The 19,510-nt window shown below is 38.4% G+C and overlaps 1 protein-coding gene across 1 annotated transcript in view; it reads right to left on the bottom strand.

The window, feature by feature from the left end:
* Window positions 1-2,049: 2,049 nt before the first annotated feature.
* YLPM1 (YLP motif containing 1) overlaps window positions 2,050-19,510 on the bottom strand; it is a 59,645-nt gene continuing 42,184 nt past the window's right edge. Inside the window, exons 12-21 of the mRNA XM_084629937.1 lie at window positions 19,100-19,162; window positions 18,555-18,674; window positions 18,056-18,232; window positions 17,718-17,801; window positions 17,362-17,445; window positions 15,707-15,793; window positions 12,229-12,280; window positions 6,318-6,448; window positions 2,848-3,028; window positions 2,050-2,459 (exon numbers count right to left, since the gene is read on the bottom strand). Of these exons, the coding sequence (XP_084486063.1) occupies window positions 2,882-3,028; window positions 6,318-6,448; window positions 12,229-12,280; window positions 15,707-15,793; window positions 17,362-17,445; window positions 17,718-17,801; window positions 18,056-18,232; window positions 18,555-18,674; window positions 19,100-19,162 (945 nt within the window). The 3' untranslated portion in view covers window positions 2,050-2,459; window positions 2,848-2,881. The remainder of the gene's footprint in view (window positions 2,460-2,847; window positions 3,029-6,317; window positions 6,449-12,228; window positions 12,281-15,706; window positions 15,794-17,361; window positions 17,446-17,717; window positions 17,802-18,055; window positions 18,233-18,554; window positions 18,675-19,099; window positions 19,163-19,510) is intronic.

Genomic DNA, 19,510 nt, shown 5'->3' with positions numbered 1-19,510 from the left:
ATACTGCAACACAGATGGCAAAGATCATAAAATTACTGTAGACGTGGATGCATTATAGTACCTGTAAAGAACAAACATCAACGTGACAGAAGAAAATTCACCGTATTTTGAGGATATTGGCAAACACTTGCAACAGAACTTTTTCATAATGTAAACATGATACTCAATTTGCACTGCCCTTCCAGTTAATTGTCATTTGCCATATCTCTCGTCACATCTGACTGGTAACAAGTGTAACCCCTCACGTGTTCTGTGTCTGTTTCTCCTTCCTTGCATGCAGACCAAGGGAACAAAAACAGCATGGCCTCCTTGAGTGCTGGCTGCTCAGTTCTGCTACAAACTGCATGAGAACAGAGGAGACACTGTGATCCCCTCTGCCACTCTCTGTTTCTATGACTCTTGCACGCTCCAGAAGAATTATTTCTCCTGGAAAGAAGAGTGTTAGAACTTGATTCAGACTGATTCTGAAGGTTATAATGAAAACATCAGCTCTTAGCGTCTGGATATAAAACTAACCCATCAAAATGGCACAGGAAGTGAAAATGGGTTCAGGAAATACCATCAGCGGTCCAGATTTGTTATGGACAGACTCCAGTTGGTAGCCTCAGAATCTTTCTGGTAGCCACTATGCTGAGGAATGAGAAAGCAACTCCTTTGAGACAAGCCTTGACTGATTGCCACAAGGACACAAAAGCCCTCTGATTTCCCGGAGTTTCTGGCAATTACTGCTTTGTGCAATGCCAACTTTGTGAGAATTCAAAGACCGTACTTTGCAACATTTAAAAACAGAAAGTAAATACTGCTGTATTATGGGATGTGTACACACAAATCTACATTTGTTACATTCTGGTGTAAAAGCATTACATTCAAGGAGCTTAATTTTTCTATATGTAAACATTCATTCAGGTCATAAATTCAGATAGTCTGTTCACCCTGAGAAAAGCTTTCAATCACACACAATGAATCAGGCTGAGAAATGTCAAGTAAACAGAAATGTATTAGAATGGCAAACAAAAACCATTCAATATTACAAACAATGGCTCTAATTTAATGTACCAAACAATGCCCTCACCAGTCTTGATTGGTTAATAAACGTAGAAGCAATTTGCAATGTAATCACTCAGCAGAGCAACAGGGAGCACAGAAGACACTTTTAGAATTTCACTTTCTTCAAAGTGTGCAGAACAGCAATTTCAAATAATTCACCATCAACTAAGACATTTTTCAGATAATCTAGCACCTTCTCTTTCCATACAAGTCTTAATGTAAGCCTTTGGTTTGGAAACCCTGAAAGATCTATTCAACTTGCTCATTAGCAAATCTGTAACACTGTCCATCAGTGGTGAGACAAATGATAATGTACATAAAGCCCCTACCCTATTGTTCTCAAAGTGGACAATTATTTAATCTATCTTTTACATCAGGTGAAGCCCATTTCTTGGCCAGACTGAGGTATCCTTTAGCTCTAGATCTGAAAGTCTTCATTACTTCTTTTAAGTGAAATTAAATTTTGTGAGGGGAATGAACATGCATTGATGTGGAGTCAAATAGACCACCTGACCTATTGTGACCACAGGGACTTTCTGGGCTCCCCTTGAGAGGGCTTCCCACATTCACAATTTTCCATTACTTGGTTTAATTTCAAACTCAGCAATAAAGGAACTTTTTTCACACTCCACATTACTACCTGGAGTATTTCAGTTCTCCAGAATTAAATTCAAACCCACAGGTAGCAACTGAAATTTAAAACAGCTGAGAAACTAACAATCCAGAAAACACTTCAAAGAACAGCTGCCCTCCAAGATGACAGAGAAGATGTAAAATTACTGTAGGCCAACAAGAGCCAAGACCTAAAAAAATAAGCTGGCTACAAAGAGGAGAGCAGGTGGCTCCTGGAGTCCCCAGGTAAGACATGCACTCAAACAGAAGCATGATGCCTCTTCCAGATGACGGCGATTTTGAACATTCTGTCAACACGTGAAGACAGACCACATTTAAAAGGTAAAACAAACACCAAGAGAAAGGCCCATGCTGTATGGCCCACCAAACTCACTGGGTTTATAGTGAAAGTTTATTGTTCTGCTTCCTAGTACAATAAGCTACAAGGTACGTACAGTATAAAACGAGAATGGCCACAAAGCAAAGGTGATACAGACATTCTGTTACAATACAGTGGAGGAAACATTCTCTGCCTAATTTTTCCACCTTACCCCACGCATAGCAGCTAAAACTACTGACCCTCCCTCCCCTCCAAAAAATATTAAAATGAAAACTCTCGCTTAGGTGCAGCGGAATTGTATGTCTTTTGGGGACACTGGTTATCATGTGCCAATATTTCAAGGAACTTTCAGAAACTAAAACAACAAAAGAAACAAAAATAATCTGTGAAGATGGTAGTGACATGATCCATGCAGGATGCTCATGCCACGCTGGGTTCAGTTCTCCTCAAAGTAAATGGCCTGTAAAGAAAAGAAAAGTCTGTTACACTGAGAAATGTATCACTAAAAATGGTCAGAATTCGAATACAATAATGTAGAATCTGGAATTGGAATAACTAGGTATCCAGCTGACATATATTCCGGTTGTCCTTATAATGAACACTTACACTCTTATTACTGACAACGTTTAGAGATTTTGAAGGCTGATACCCCTTTTCCTTCAATCTTGAGACGCTACACACAGGAGATTATACACCAATGAACGTGTACAACTGACAAATCCACCTACCATTCAAGGCCCCAGACAACAATATCTGGAGGGAGAACCCTAGCAATGTGTGTGCTTTAATCTCATCCTCAACTCTTAAAAAACAGTGAGACTAAATTTGTATAATGGTGGAACACTTACCTTAAAGATACAAAAATTCCATATAATAATTGTCTCAGATATATTTGGTGCGGTTGAGGGCTCTCTCAGCAAGATGACCACTTTCATCTGTGATCTTTTCCCAATCTGTTTGTCCAACCACAAAACCAATGGCCCTCTTCCTGTCTGCATCCTTCTTTTCTTCTAGGTCTGCCCACCTCACCTATGAAGAACACAATGTCAGTAGGACAGCCCTTCAAGAATAAACACTGGAACACTAGTAGGCCTTTCCCACACAGGCTAGTGTACAAAGAAAATTCTTAACCTGCACTCAACCATTTTGGTTCTGAAATTGAAGACCCAAATCATTCTCTCAAAGGAAGCAATGGATGTTCCACCAATTACATCATTTAAAAGGGAATGTTCTGAATATATGACAGGGTAGAGAAAAATCTTGCACTGGCTGGGGGATGGACTAGATGATTAAGTCTTTTCCATTTTAACACTAATAATTCTGTGATTCAGAGCATAGTGGCTGCATTTATTCTAAGGCTTAGAGGAAGAGTATGGCTGGATGCCTACTGCTCACAGGAACCAAGAGGAAGACCACTGGAAAGTATTCTTCTGTGTGGAAGGATTGATGGCAACTGGAGGAAAGCCACAGAACAGAACAGTGCTTCTGTAAGGAAGGATTACATAGGCTTACTTCTTAGTGTTCACCACCGTAGTGTGCACGAATCAGTATTCTACTGGTCCCAAATGAAATGGCACAGAGAACACGATACCACAATGTTGAGCTACAATTTTTTCATAACTATAATCTTTCTCTGCATCTACCTTGTAAGCTTAATTACATACTGGAGTCATTTAAAACTAGACTGGACAAAGTACAAGAAGATATACTGTAGGGAACAATCCTGCACTGACTGAAGGAGAGTCACAATCAATAGTTCTTTTCTATCTTTGGCTTCTATGACACATTTCTGGATGAACCTTTTCACTACCTCAACCACTGTGCTAAGTTGCTCATTCATGCATTTATGTCCCATCCCACCTTGACAACTGCCACTTCCTCCTCTACGGCTTCTTAAAGTCACTAACAATCTTCATCTCGGATCTGTTCAGACCGCTGCAGTCACCTTCTCACCCACACATAAGTGCATATATGGAATGAGGGGTTGTGGTGTGGGGAAAGAGGGCATAAAAGCCAACTAATGGGAAGGTTGTAACCAGGACACAAGGTAGGAAGAGTGATGACAAGGCTAGAGAAGCAGTATCTGCAGGCAACTCATGGTGTGTCTACACAGAAACTAGACACCTGTAGCTAGCCCATGCCAGCTGACCTGAGCTTGCAGGGCGCAGGCTGCGGGGCTGTTTCACTGCTGTGTAGACTTCCAGGCTCGGGCTGGATCCCAGGCTCTAGAACCCTGCAAGATGAGAGGGTCCCAGAGCTCCTGAGCCCGGAAGTCTACACAGCAATGAAATAGTACCGTAGCCTGAGCCCCACAAGCCCATGTCAGCTGGCACAGGCCAGCCTTGGGTTTTTCTTTGCTGTGCAGACATACCCTCAAGAACAAATCTCTTCCCCATCCTGCCCTCCACTCCTGATTTCTGCTGACTCCTTGGCCCCCAATGCCCACCCCTCACTTACTAGCCCAGTTCCCCAACCTACTTAGTTCAATGTCCTCATTCTGCTAACCCAATGTACAAGGAAATAACTTTTATATTTATTTCTATTACCACTAATTTTGTATAAATGTTTATACTTATAAAAATAAAAGGTTAATAAATGTAAAGAGTATTTCCCTGCTTAGTGATCTAGGGGCCCTGGTGGGGATGGAACCAGGGAGAGCTGCTACCCAACCTTGCTCCACCCCTCAACTCCCTTCACCTCTGAAAATCTCTTACTGTTTGTAAGCAAGTGGTCCCCTGGAACAAAGCTGTCTGTTAAACCATAAGACATTCATCAGAAGAAACCTCGGGTCCTCTTCTCCAGACTTCTTCCCTCTAGCCACCCTGCACAAACTCACACTGAGTATCACTCTCCTGCTAAACCCCTTCCTGGTCCACAACCACCAAGTAACTACCCCACTGTTGTCCTCCCCAATCACCTTCATAGCCTCCTGCCCAAAACTCCATAATACCCCCACTCCTCCCAGATCCACTGGCCAAACTTAACCTACTCATCCATCTACCTACACTTTTAAAAAATCAAAGACGCTCTCCACAAAAATTAGCTTAGACTAAAGGTTGTTCAATTGCATTTTCTATGACCATGATCATTAAAAATTAAGGATATCACTAGAAAGGTCAGTGTTAACATCCATACCAACCTCAATTTACATCTTATCACCCAAACACAATTACAAACTCTTCAGCTCCATGACAAACTCTTTCAATTTTAACATACAACTAACCACTATGTACACAACCAATTCCTCCCATTCCCTCCGAAATGCACAAACCTGCACTTCAACCTCAAATTTTTCCATGCACAATTAGTATAGACACTATGATTACACACATCTATAGGGAATAATATAGCTTAATCCTGCTGAGATTAGAGTTTGGGTTATTGAATGTATGTTGGAATTAAAAGGGAGTTTGTTGTGGAGCTGAGGACTCAGACTATATTCTATTGATGCTTAGGGGAGTAAGACACAAGTTGGTTGACTATAGCTGTAAATGACTTTACTGTCAGTTTCCTTGATTTTAATGACTATCTTCACAGGAAATGTAATTAAGTAACCTTAACTCTAAGAGATCTAATTTTATGGGAGATTATTATTTTAAGTGATGCTCATGCAAATTTGTACATTCTTGTGTCTACATGCATTTTTACCTTCCATTCATAGAAGTATTTCAAGCAGCAGCACACATTCAGGGATGATAAAGGATCAATTTTTATTTATACAGAAGCTATTTTTCCAAAGAAAATCACTCAAACTGAACCTGCCCTGAATTTAAGAACACATGCTGTTTCCTTCACTACCCTTATTACAAAGCCTACCATAAAAATCGATTAACTTTAACAGAACATAAGTCACATACATAAAACCCATTTTATTTTCCTCTTCTCTCATATACAACACACAGTACAAACTTCCTAGCCTCTTTTCTGCATTATATACTATACCTTTTGTGCCCCCCACAAAACATACACCATACACAGAATACCCATCTCCATGGCTTCTCTAGAAAGTCTGCATCTTTATTTAGAACGTTTCCTTAAGAATGGTGTATCTTTTTCCTAATTCTCAAAATCTGAGACATATGCTGTTAATCTTTACTATCTTCAATGGCTCACTTTATCAAATCAAATCTGTATGTGTTTGGAAGACCATGTTCTTAAGAACAGTCTGCCATGGCATCTAATGGGACAATGAAATGAAACAATGATTTCACACTGGTCCTATATGCAGGCAAACTGAATGAATGGTGCAGACTATGTTCTACAGAGAGAATGCTGTATGAGTCCTTTAGAGATATTAAGCACTAATGGAGTTTATTACCCTCTTCTTGCCAGGTTCAGAAGCACGTGTATCATAGTCATCTGGAAGCTGAAGATAATCCTCCATCCTACTGGCAATTGCTTCCCAATCACGTTTCCTCTTTGTGCCTGTCCGCAAGCCATCCAGCTTGTCTGAGAACAAACACAGAGCCTCAGCGTTAAAGGAGAAAATTTGTGAAAAAGGCACACAAACAAGATGAGAGAGGGAACACTTTCAAAAGAATGAGTCTGTATTTCACAGCAGCAGAACTTGCACATCCAGATTGTGTTAATGAGTGGAATGATCTCTAGTTTGTTTCAACTCTAAAGACTCACCCCCATTTCCAATTTTTATATATCTTTCATATTAATTTTGTCAGTAACACTCAGTATTGCCGTTTGTATGAGGGAGGAAAACGTATCTTCCTGGAAGTTCACATCATTCAGAGTCCATGCTCAGCAGGCATAACACTGCTGCTGGAAGCTGTTGGTGGAATGACAGTCCCATCTATTCTGCAGTTTAACACAATATTAAAGCCACACATTTTCTTCCAAGTGTTGGGTATAATACTGTGTCAAACATGGTATAACATGCAATATCAGGAACTTGGGGTCCATCAAACTGTTAAACCTACTAAGGACTGTATAGTAAGCAGTTTTTGAAGAACTGCTTCTACTGAACACAAAATCCTGGGACTGCAGAAAGACTCAATCTATTATTCATAGTGTGAGAGGTCTCACACACATGAATGCTCAAGAAGTAAGTTTGTCCAAAGGTCACTTTTTTCTTCTGTTGCTTACTGAACCAGAGTGACCAGCCTGAGAGATGAGGTGAAACAAGATGACATTTATCGAGTTATACGAACTTCCTGTTTTTGGCCACTTATTCAAGGCAGACTGCTAGTGGTAATGAGACCAAGTACATAAGAGACCAAGTACATAAGGTTAAGGACTAATAGGTGTGAAGATATGAAACTGGCTTTACAGAGCTAAAAATAATTCCACTACCTTTTTTTCCCATTGGCGTTTACTCACTGGTTCATAATGTCATGTAGTAAGTTTGTTGCTCCTATATTTTAAACAATTTCTATAATCACTGCCACATTAAAGTATATGTAGAGTGACTTTTTACAGTTATTTGGTGTTCTCTGTAAACCATTGCCAGTGATGACAGACACACTAGCTCAGAAGTCACTGATGTTATTAAATTAGCCAACAGGAGATCTCTGACACTAATCAAATACAAAGCAACCTATTTGCTGGGCAGCAGAAAAGGACAGTCTAAAAATGTGCATCCAAAGAATTTCAGTACATAGATGAATTTTGTTTTATTTAAAATAGCGAAGAGCAGAGTAGTACTGGAAGTCATGAGAACAAAAAAAACAAATGGTGACTTGTGCATACTTCAGTAAAACTTCACACGACAAACCAATAAAGTAATCCCTCCCTCATTTAATGCTAGAATTTTCAAGAATCCATTATGCCCCATTTAATTGGGACAGATTCAAATCTTTCATCTGTTCAAGCAAAGCATTTTTGAATTCCCTCCCCAAAGACACTACAGTTAAAAATCAACACAGAATAGCTGTATCTGCTTTCCTGAAGTGCTAATAGTTACATAGAATAAAAGAAGAAACAATGCAAAGTCAAATATGCCAAATTTGTGACTACGGCTCCATAGAGAGATGCCATCTCCTTTCACGAGAGAAACTCTTGCCATGGGAAATTCCTTTGTATTGGTCCAACAGTAAAGGTACTTCCAAGCCCATCTAGTATTATTCACAAATTACTCAACACAGACCACTGCTATTATAAGGGTCTCCAGAATAAACAGCATTGAAAAGGAGAGCAGCACACACATTTAAACTGTGACAAATGGAGAAGTCGAGGAACTCTGTGACAAGGCAGTCATATCAACACTTTCCCACTGCGAATCAGAAGTTTCTGATGCTAAGTGCAAGTAGCAAGCACATCTGATCACCAGTATGAAAGAGTTAATTCTCCCACTTCACCTGTGTATAACAAAAGTCGCAAATCGGTACCTTAAAGTTTTGCAACACTCAAATGTAAAAAGGTGAATTAAGGACTGCACCGTCAGTTTGAATAATCCTTCTTTTAAGGACTCCGTTTATCTCAGTACAGAGTATGTTTTTAAATTTAATCTCCTTTTGTGTCTGAAGTTGGCTGCCCTTCCAGGGAGATCCGCTACCATCTATGCCATGGTACTTCAAGGTATGTCCAGAGGTGCCCCCAGAGCAGACACTCCTTGAAGCATTCTCAAAGTCCTATTGCACTGATCCTTGGCAGATCAACTCAGAAGGGTTTGTTGTTATGAGACAAGGTTTCACTTTGTAATATAGAGCCTGCGATGGTAGTTATGGAAAGAAATGGTTATTTAGCACCCAATTTTCAAACTTTAATCATTCTACCATTTAGAGTTTTAAAAATAGCAAAATGGCAGGATCCTTAAAATCTGTGAAACTTCTTAAAAACTCACCTTAATTATTTTAATTATAAAAGCACCTGAAATTAGCCAATAACTTTTTGTTTCTCAATACTAGCCACCCCTCCAAAAAAAGTTATAATTTTCATATTTTTTATGCAACAACTCATAGTGGCCTGAGTGAAATGTTATTTGCATCCTAGAATAAAGTTTTACAGTGCAGATAATACTTCAGATATTGTGAAGGTAGTTTTCCCATCTGTGAGGTCTGAACATTGCACTATTAAACCATACTTTTAAATAATATACTCAAAGAGGCAATTATACCTCAATCAAGACAACAAGCATTAGCCGATTTCTGTAAGCTGTAAATGGAAGAACTTGCTGCACAAATACAGAAGGGCGCATTGATATACATTTTAAACAGAAATGTGGCTGTGGTTGTACCCAGAACATGTATGAAAAATGGGCAGCAGTATGTAGGGGCACAGTATTCAGAAGAGGAATGTACCATCCCTGCCAGAATAAATATTAACCAAAGCAAGAACTCTAAGGCAAGGAGATTTTCATGTGCTTGGTGACTGTCACAAGCATGTTCAGCCAAAAGCTCAACATTTCAGACATTCTCCATGACACACTGTAGCCAGTAAAATTCTGTTGTACTTTACCTGTAACTATATTTATAAATAAAAATAGAAAACACAACAGAATTTGTAGCTGCCAAGTGATTTGGGTGAACCAATCCATCAAAGAAATGTATTTGGCTTAAGATTCTGCCTTTCAGCCCTTTCACCTCTGTAAAAGTCTGTCTACTGTGTGAAAACATGCTGAACAGGCCAGTATCTCGCAGGAAACAATCCAAATCTGGAATAACAAATCTATATTACAGCTTTACACACCATTTAGTATACAGTTCTAATCAGTCACTGCTGAAATAGACTATTAGGAATAACTATGACTTACTAAGCATTACCCTGGAAATCCTAGGATGCACCAGATATCACCACTTTTAAGTCCTAAAACACAAGGTTTCTTAACCACAGTTTTGGCTGACAATGCCTGAATTTATAGAGCAACCTTCTAGGAAACAGCATCCATAACAATGGGATTTAGGGCTCTTTGTAGCAATATGATACTTGTTTTTAGTAAATTTTGTTTTTTCTATAGCTTTTTGTAGAATTTAGACTTATTGGGGAAGGGGCTATTTATATCCCAACAGGGATAGATTCAGTCTGTTTCCAGGGTGAGACCTCTTTAGCAACAGGACATGGTGACTGTGGAATACCGTTGTCCTGTTAGCTGAGTTCCTGATGAGAGCTAGTTACAAGAAATGTGTGCAGCTGATGTCAAGATCAGTGGCTAACAGAGTCATTTTGTTAGGAGTTTAACCCTGCAGTTTATTTTACATTTATTTGTACATATTTGGGTTAAGTGGAGATGATCCTATATTACTTTTATAATTTGGATTTATTACCTGGAAAGCGTATTATAAAAACAATTATTTTGCTTCTATTTTTTATTAGTGAGATTTAACAATGTGGGGAGGGGGAGATTTTAAAAACTTTGTTAGTTTCTGCTCCATACTCAGTTTTGCTGGGGATGCTACACACAAAGAATGATATATATTTAAAACAGTTCAATTGTTCTATGTATCATACATATTTTGGGCTTCAGTATTTGATATTTGTAAAATGTGTGTAATTGAGGGATTTTTTTGGGAGGTGTTTAAAAATATTAGTTGTGTGTAATGGGACACTTCCATTCCTCTTATGCACATTTAATGAAAAACATTATTTTTCAAACAGTAAAAACAAACAGTTATTTGGAATATAACAAAATAACCAACAGCTTTGAATTTTTTAACCACACAGATTATTTTATGCTATGATTTCCAGAACAACATTTCTTAAAAATTATCATGGCAAGCCCTAAGAAATAAGCTTAACAACAGACCAGGGTTGTGAACTCTACAGCAAGAATGCACATAACCCTTGGAATGAGTTTCTTCTTTAATTGCTTAGCTGTTTGATAGACCTCAGATACTGAGAAAAGGCTCATCCAGCTGTGCTGAAGGTATCAAGAAGTCTAGATGTTCCATCAGGATTTCAATGGCTCATCAAGAGAACGTGGCAGCAGAAAAGATGCTGCAGCAAAGCAGTCAAACAGCAGGCGACAAAAGGCCATTTATGTAAACAGGGTCTTCTGGTGCCATTTCTATGATGCCGTTAGGATTTGAAAGCAAGAATACAGAGGCATGTATCACATACTCAGACTCACTGTCCCGAGGGTTAGGCAGTTATATATAGTGAACTTGCTCTTTGAAATTTACACTACACATCCCCTTTCAGATATCTATTATTTTATCATAAAGGTGACTGAAAGTGATCCTTTTACCCAGGTTGGTTCAAAGATCCTGTTTTAGTACCATTCCTGAAATAAACATTGTTGCTCAAAAGTTGCATATTAATGGAAATTCCTTTGCATGCACACATGCTCCATCACTTGGCCTTGTGCCTGCATTTCTCTTGCTGATTTTGATGGAAATATCAGTTATAACAGATAACATCTAGCAGCACAGCAATGTTAATGAGATTGGCAGTGGAGTTAAAATCATCTCCTTTTCCAGAAAGGTCCATTCTGAATCCCCTGAAAAGTGTCCCACAATTCTCAAGGAATTTCATTTGAACAGCTGACAGTAATTTTTATATCTAGGTCTTTGAAAGGAAGTGATTATGACTGGATCATTCAGAACCAGGTTCAGAGTACGGAGCTTGTGCTATCTGGTCACATGACAGTTTTGGAAGGCTCTCCAGTACTATTCCCTACTAAATATTTCTCTTAAGGAAAAACAGTCTCTCCTTAATTATTAAATTAACCATGTTCTCCTGTTGGCTCAAAAAAAGTACACGTAAAATAGAAGCAGGACATGGTATAGTATTTATGTTTGTAACCCCTTTGTGATGACTTAGTAAAACTGAATGAAAATGCAAGCAGTAGGGTACACCAGCCTTTCCTTCAGCCAGCACAACACCTATGTTGCAAGACAGACACTTTTTCAATTGAAAATTTAGACTTAAGAAAAAAATGTATGCAGCACGAATACGAACGTGGTATATTGTGAATGGATTCAGTTGCCTATTTACAATACAGAGGAAGAATGAAATATTGCATTTTTTTTCTTTTCAAACAAACTACTTCCCTTGAACAGGTGGATGAGCATCAGTATGGAAATGTGTACTCTATGTCAAAGTGTATAAAACAGCTATGGCTAGGAACATTAGACTATCTCTACCTTTACTATTGCAGAAAAGAGAACCTACATTTTACATGGAAGAGAAATGTCTTGTAGATTCACATACACATCTATGACATAGATCACATACACAAGCCATTTGGTCTTTGGCAAGAAAAACTGCACAAATAAGCAAATTAAAGTTCTGCACATACCATCAGATACCAACTATAGAAAACAGGGAAAAAAAATACCCACCTAGCTTTGCCTCAGAAGTGTCCATCTCCCATTTGCTTTTCGGAATGTAACCCTAAATCATACACAGAGAGAAGCTCGAAGGATTAGAGACACACACACACGCATATCACTTTTGAACTGGAAAAAGCATTATAATGGGAGCTTAAAACATTTCTTTTGGTAAAGTGCAATTCACAGTTAGCAACTAAGGGAAACCAGGTTACTAGACACTTCAGAACTTCTATATCCACTTTATATTCAGTGCTTTTAGTGGCTCTTTTGCATTGTTACAAGAGTGCTGCTTCTGCAAACACAGAACAAATTTAACAGATAGTAATAGTACTGAAACTGCGAGCAAAGTTACAACATTATATTGCCTGAAGTGGAATAGGTTTTGTAACATAAATTATCAGGTGTTGAGAATATTCAATGCACTACAAATACAACTGCAAAAAAAATGACATTAGCCATATGCTCTTAAGAATGTATTTCCAGAACAATTCACTACAGCCAGACTTCACTGAATATTCCTATTAAAGGAACAAACTAAAATTTAGTACGCAAAGTCAACTTAGTACGGACTCTAACATTAAATGGTAAATCCTTTTTTATAAAAAAGGTTTTACTAGTTTAAATTAGAGTTAGATTTTGTTGAATCATGAGATATAAACATTAAAAAAGTTGCTTATTGAAAAACTGCAAATGTATCATAGTTCAAACATTGCTTGTCATAGAAATACAACTACTGTATCAACAACAGAAAGAATGCATTTTATATGTAAAAGTATTCAGCTACTTTATTCCATGTGACTCAAAATTTTAAATTCTGCAAGATCCACTTGATTATTCTTTTATGATATTTCCATTTTACAGTGCTTGCTCAGTGAGGATTTAATTATACTATTTGTCCATGATCTCTCATATACTCCAGTTTCAGCTGCTTAAATTGTTATATTATTTAATGATTTCTATGTAGTCATATTAAAAAACCAACATATTGAAACATATTGTATGAGAAACTTGTTATAAGTATTATTCTCTCTAGAGAGGGGTAAGCATCCCTATAAACAGGTTTCAGCAAGAGGTTAGCCCCAATCCTTAGATCAATTTTATTACACTAACTCAATTTCTACTCTCTTTATAGGCGCTCTCTATAGATACTAGGGTATACTGGCACTATACAGGCTAACTACTAGATTAGAGTATATTATTCTAGAGAGAGATGCTGCTGTTGCATACATTGTATTTACATACACCACAGCATGACTCTTTCGAAGTTCTTATACAATTCTAACTTTTATCCAGTTGTAGTTTCAGCATTTTAAGAATGATTTTTAGTTTACTACAGATTATGTATTTTAATTTGCAAGTAGTTTTTTAAATCAAGTATGTATTTAGTAGGAACTAAGTCATCTGTGTTGTACTATTAACTATAATGAACTTGTATATTTACATCAAAATTTTTAGTAAGTTGTGCATTAAAACCTGTTCAAAAGCTCATCTACTACTAGAACACTGCATTTAATGGAACACTGTGCTATTTGCACTAGTTTTACCAATATGCTGACAACAACACTGAATTTAAAATGTCAATACTTCATACCATCAAGCACAGAAAAGAAAGTTTTTTTTAACAATACAAAGAATCCAGTAGAGTTGATATATCAACATATGAGTGACTATGATGGTAGGGTGACCAGGTAGCAAGTGTGAAAAATCGGGATGGGGGTAATAGGCACCTATATAAGACAAAGCCCCAAATATCAGGACTGTCCCTATAAAATCGGGACAGCTGGTCACCCTATATGATGATGTGAATTAAATGCCCTGTGTTCTATGTGCTGAATCTGTACTGTATCCTCCTCCTTCAGTTAGTATAAGACAAGATTCAGATGTCACCTTTTGGTGCAAGACAGTCTCTCAGGACATTTGCCAGCTGGTAGGTGCTTCTGACCCCTCCTTCTCCGAGGGCAAAATGGAAGTGTAACAAAATGAATGCAAGAACTCCCACCAACGGCTCTCAAAAAGACAACAGATGTCAAAGACAGTGCACTGTTCCACCTTTCTGTATCAGTCTGGCATGCCTCTCTCTGACATTGGCCACATCAGAGAGTAGCAGAGATGAACTGTAGTAGATAACTCTTTGCTGTTTTTTCTTTTGCGTTTCTGAATGGAAGCCATATTTATATGTGGACTGTTTTTAATTAATAATTTACTCAATTTTCAACCCCCCCGCTTTCTCCTTGATTTATGCAACTCAAATCTGTGGTTATATGTATTGCATAATAGAAACACACACACACACACACACACATATCTATATAGATATATATATTTTTATACAGGGTGCTCTAGAAAACTAAAGACACTACTATCTGTTTTAGGTATGGCCCATTTCCAGGCAGTTGGAAGTTAATAGCCACGTTCCTACAAACAGTGAAGTGTCTTTAGTTGGAACTCCTGATCACACTTTATTCAGACTTATTCTCTGTCAAAGGATAACTTAGTAAAGAGAATAAATGAGTCATATCAATAGAAAAAATGTTTATTAATCTCTACTCTGCCTGCGGAGAGTTTGTTTTTTTTTAACTTTTATATTTCCTTTCTCTTCTACAATCTATCAGCGCTGACCCCATTCCTAAGGAATAGTGAACTTTCATCAGGAAAAAGGTCTCAGTGTCTCTCAGAATCATTGTTACCTTTTTTTTAATTGCAATTTAGCTCTTTGGTTGTAGGAGCCAGGATTTGGCATGAACAATTCATCAAGCACTAAGTTGATACAGCTCCAAGAAGTTACATTTATTTAATAAGCCATCATGGCCTTTTAAATATTTAGCAAATAAAACGAAGCTTAAAGCCCACTCTCCAGGTTTCAGTTATCTGAATGATATCCCACCTCAAGACTGAGTAATCAGCTATTACTAGCAAACAAAGAGAGTGTACTTTGGGAAAGACGACATGCTTCTTCCCAAATCTTTCTAAGAGATAAGTACAGCATTAAGTGGTGTCAGACACTACTTTAGTCAAGAAAAGTTTGTAAGACAAGTGCAAGTTTAAGTAAGCTAAGCTTAAATAAACTCTGTTCCCACCACAGGGTTTCTGCATGTCTTTGTACTTACACAGGGTATTCCATATGTAACAGTACATGTGCTTTCCCCTTCTCCACCTGAGAAGTTTCAAACCTGAATTGTCTACAAAAAGCAGGCTCCAGAGGTTGTAGCTTGTAGATATGTGCCTGGAGCATGGTACCATGCTCGGTTGAGAATACTATTCCTATTCATAGTAAATATAGTTATAGATTTTTAAAAATCAATTAAGAAAAACAGACCAAGATTTAGTACTAAAATCCTCTTAGACATCCATAAGAAACCAATCACAAACAATGTAGGTATTAGCATTACATTCCTGGGAGTTGCAGAGGTTTGGGATTTATAACAGACTCCATTTTAGTTATTTTAATAAAATACACTTTGTTTGAGATGGGTGAGGTATCTCCTACCAGTTCGCTTTCTTCTTCCTCTGCTGTATCTTTCTTGGATTCTTCTTTCTGATCTTCAATATTAGCATCAAAATCCTCCATCTCCACCTAGTCCAAAACACACACACAGAATTATGCTGCATTGCTTGACTTCTGAGTATTACTTGCTTATCCAAAGGGTGCAGAGTAGACCCCAAACTCCAACAAAGAGAGAACAGAATGAGAGGATTTATTCAGACAAATATATTGGTGCAACATATTGAGACAGACTCCACTTTCTTCCCTACATAAACGGTTTCATTTCAGATTCTATTCTTGCCACAGAAAGAATGGGGAATTTGGTGAGGGGAAGTCACGACCTTCTCCACCACAGATATCCTTTTGTGTTACTGGAGCCTGTAATAGTAAGATATTCTCTCATTTTACACACACACAAACTGTACACAAATTCATGTCAAAACCTGAAGTCTCTAAAAGGATCCCAAACTTGCTACTTATATACCGCAGGGAAATGCCCCCTCTACCTGCCAACATGTCTCTACTCAGTCTTTACTTTGGAGTACTTTAGATACCAGAGTGACAGATATCTTGAAAAAAACAGAGGAATATTATCACATACAGAAATAATTTATGCACATATTCAACTTTGCCCATATAACTGATTACTTTTTGGGACCCATCTCTTTGCTGACGTTCACATATGCATCAAGGAATATAAAACCCTCTCAATGGGTCTGCAGCTCCTCATGCCATTAATGGAAGTTGGATGCCCACATTAGAGTAGAATAAATCCCAAATCTATGCTCATACTCTCTCTTCCTGAGAGCTCAGGCTTTTGCTCCTCTTTTTGAGATTACTAGTTTCAAGAGCATTAGTATTTGTAGACTGGAAAATGAATTGTTGATCTCATGGTTTGTAAGGAACCTTGAGTTGTCAAGTTGAAAAGAATAAATTCTGTTTTCATACTTTCACAGCTCAGGCGTTTCTAAGCCCACTGTGAAAGCTGCTCTGACATCAGCATACAGCTGTGCTGCACTCAAACTGTACGTGATCTGTGCACCAATGTAGTCCCAGATCTCTTGACCTACTAAAATATCTAACAAGATTACAGAAATACAGAAAGCTAAAATGCCAAGAATGCATGTCAAAGTAAATTCCCCTTGGTACACAGAGAGCAACATGCTTTTCTCTCAAAGCACTCCTCTCCAGACACATAGTATGGATCCAGATATTTGTTTTCTGTGACAGAGTCTCTGGACTTCCCAAAACAAGGACTTGGAGGAATCAATGGAATTTTGCGAAGCCCCCAACATTTTTCAAACTTATAACCCCACTAATTAAATAAGTTACACAGCTGCAACAATTCTGCAGGAATGCGGAGTTTCTTCAGAGAAGGTAAAGATACTCTTTAACTGATAGTCAACAGTCAGTGGAGGACAAAATAGCTTCTACTCTTCGCTTAAGAAGTGTGAGCATGGTCTCCACAAATGCAGCAGTAAAATCCCTCAAGTTGTTCTTGTGCCGGGGTGAGTCTTAACCATATTTGGTTTGTACAGTGCTAAATAGACTACTGGTACTTAATAAATAACAACCAAACTTCTCTTCCGCAATTTACATTTTCAATGTAAACACAAATGCATACATTCTCCACTTCATTCAAATAGAGTGACACTCACCTCTTCAATAGCAGCATCCTGCAACAAAGAACGAATGTCCAAGCGCATCATATGACGTGGTGCAGTCTCCCAGTGATCAGACATCTAACAAGAGATATACAAAATAAAGCACTTCCTACAACACACCACATTGAAAAAGTGGGTCTTTGATCAGGAGTGATCAGAACTTTCTTGAGTACAGTTACATTGCAGCTATCCTACTGAAATAATTACAGGGGTTATGGGCCCATCTTCAACACAGTGAGGGATATATTTGTTCTAAAACAATATGAGGTTTCACCAACATCAATGGACCTGAAAGCCCAAAGAAATTTAACTTGAATAACCCTTGTGACTCCACTTCTATATACAGTTACCCTATTGATCTCCTTTAGCTTGCGTCCATGGATATTCCTCTTGGAACAAGTCTGGTTATCTGCACTCATCTCAGCTAAATACACCTAGAAAGAGAAAATTAGTATTAGACACCATAAACTCATCAGGAAATTAATATGTTACTATCTAAAGCAATTTTCCCATACAGTGAATGTACGTCTGAGCTGCACGTGCAGAAGATGTATACACTGATAAATGAGTGAGCATTTAATACTAAACACCAGCAGGACTGACTGGGGGTTCCATTTGGTTTCCTTTTCCTGAAAGAGGGCTCATTGTTTTAGAGGTACTAGTGAGTGTGAATGACTCCTGACATTACCTCAAAGCCCTTGGTTTTCGCTGCACTCCAGAACTGCTCAAAATGGCGCACCCTGTCATTGATGGCATCCAGGATAATGAAAGGGAAGAAGCCATCATCCAAGGTCTTTTTGAAAGTTTTAAACATACTGGTGCGGTAGGTCTCTTCCATATCGGCTTCATACTCATACTCCATCACCTGGGTCCAGGACAAAAGGCAGGTCAAGAGCAAGCAGGAGTTCTAAAACAGCTGGAGTTCAAATCCTGATATCACAACCACTGAGCATAAGGGCAGCAGAACCAAACTTCCATTTGTATGTACCTTTCTAAAGAACTTGCCCACAGATTAGCTCTAATTTGGCCACACATAGAAATGCCTTGTTCAAAAGAACACCACTGCATCGAAACATCAGGTTCCAGCCCTAATTGTAATTACATTGTTATGTGCCTCCCTTAAAAATACACTTTCCTTCCTTTCTCAAGCAGAGATTTAAATCAACAGAGCCACAAATGGAGTATACCTTCTTTTTCACTTTTTTTCCTGTATCTGGGTCTCTCTCCTCTTTCTCCACTTCGGTGATGAAATAGTCATCCAGGCTGAGAACTCTGGGTGCCGGTCCTCCACACTCCACCTCTTTGTCCTGGGAAGGAAATAACCAAGGAATACAAATTCCATTCTACAATGTGGGCCCTCAGTATGCCCAGAGCACACCCCAGCAACCTGATCCACATTCAGTAAGAGAAAGAAAAGAACATTTTACTATCTGTTGCAACTGAACACCTTTCTTTTTATTTCAGTCATCCCAGCTGCCTTTCCCTCTAGTTCTGGGAGGGGATACCCAATCATTTGAAGAACTAGAATCTAAAGCAATTAGAGACTGAGTTTCCAGATCCAAGATTGTTTCTTCCAAGGGACCGACCTAATATGATCTCCCCGTGTTAACTGAAGAAATAGAAGGAAAGGAGAGAAGAAGTGTGCACGTAGAGGCACATTCCTAGAGATATGCTGATGTTTTACAGTTAAGAGTCTGGCAACATATAGGAAAGTAGCTATTTATCTACTTACCCGGATGAGTTTTGCTACATGTGTCTTTCCACTGCCAGGCAATCCTCTCATTATGATGACAATCTGATATAAAGACAGCATAAGAGAAAGACAACTTTTTGGGCTGCATTCAGCAGAACCCCTGAGTATCGGATGTGACCTATCTACCAACCAACGTGCTCCGGCTCACAATCTTGCATACCCATTGGATACAGTATCACAAAAGAGAGCCAGCACTATGGCATGTTCCTTAACTGTTTTTATTGTGCCCAGTAAGAACCATAACCTCAGCAGACACCTGCTGAAGATCTGGCCCTATAATGTAAGATTGCATAGCATTTGTTAAAATAAAGTTAGTAGTATGAGCCTACCTTAACTATACAATCCTTTGCCAATGTATGTACACCCCTCCCTACAGCATATGGCCAACCC

The sequence above is a fragment of the Lepidochelys olivacea genome (assembly GCF_965140295.1).
Source record: "Lepidochelys olivacea isolate rLepOli2 genome assembly, chromosome: 6".
NCBI classification, from domain to species: domain Eukaryota; kingdom Metazoa; phylum Chordata; order Testudines; family Cheloniidae; genus Lepidochelys; species Lepidochelys olivacea.
Note: the sequence above shows the minus strand (reverse complement) of the source record. Positions and strands in the feature narration are given on the sequence as shown.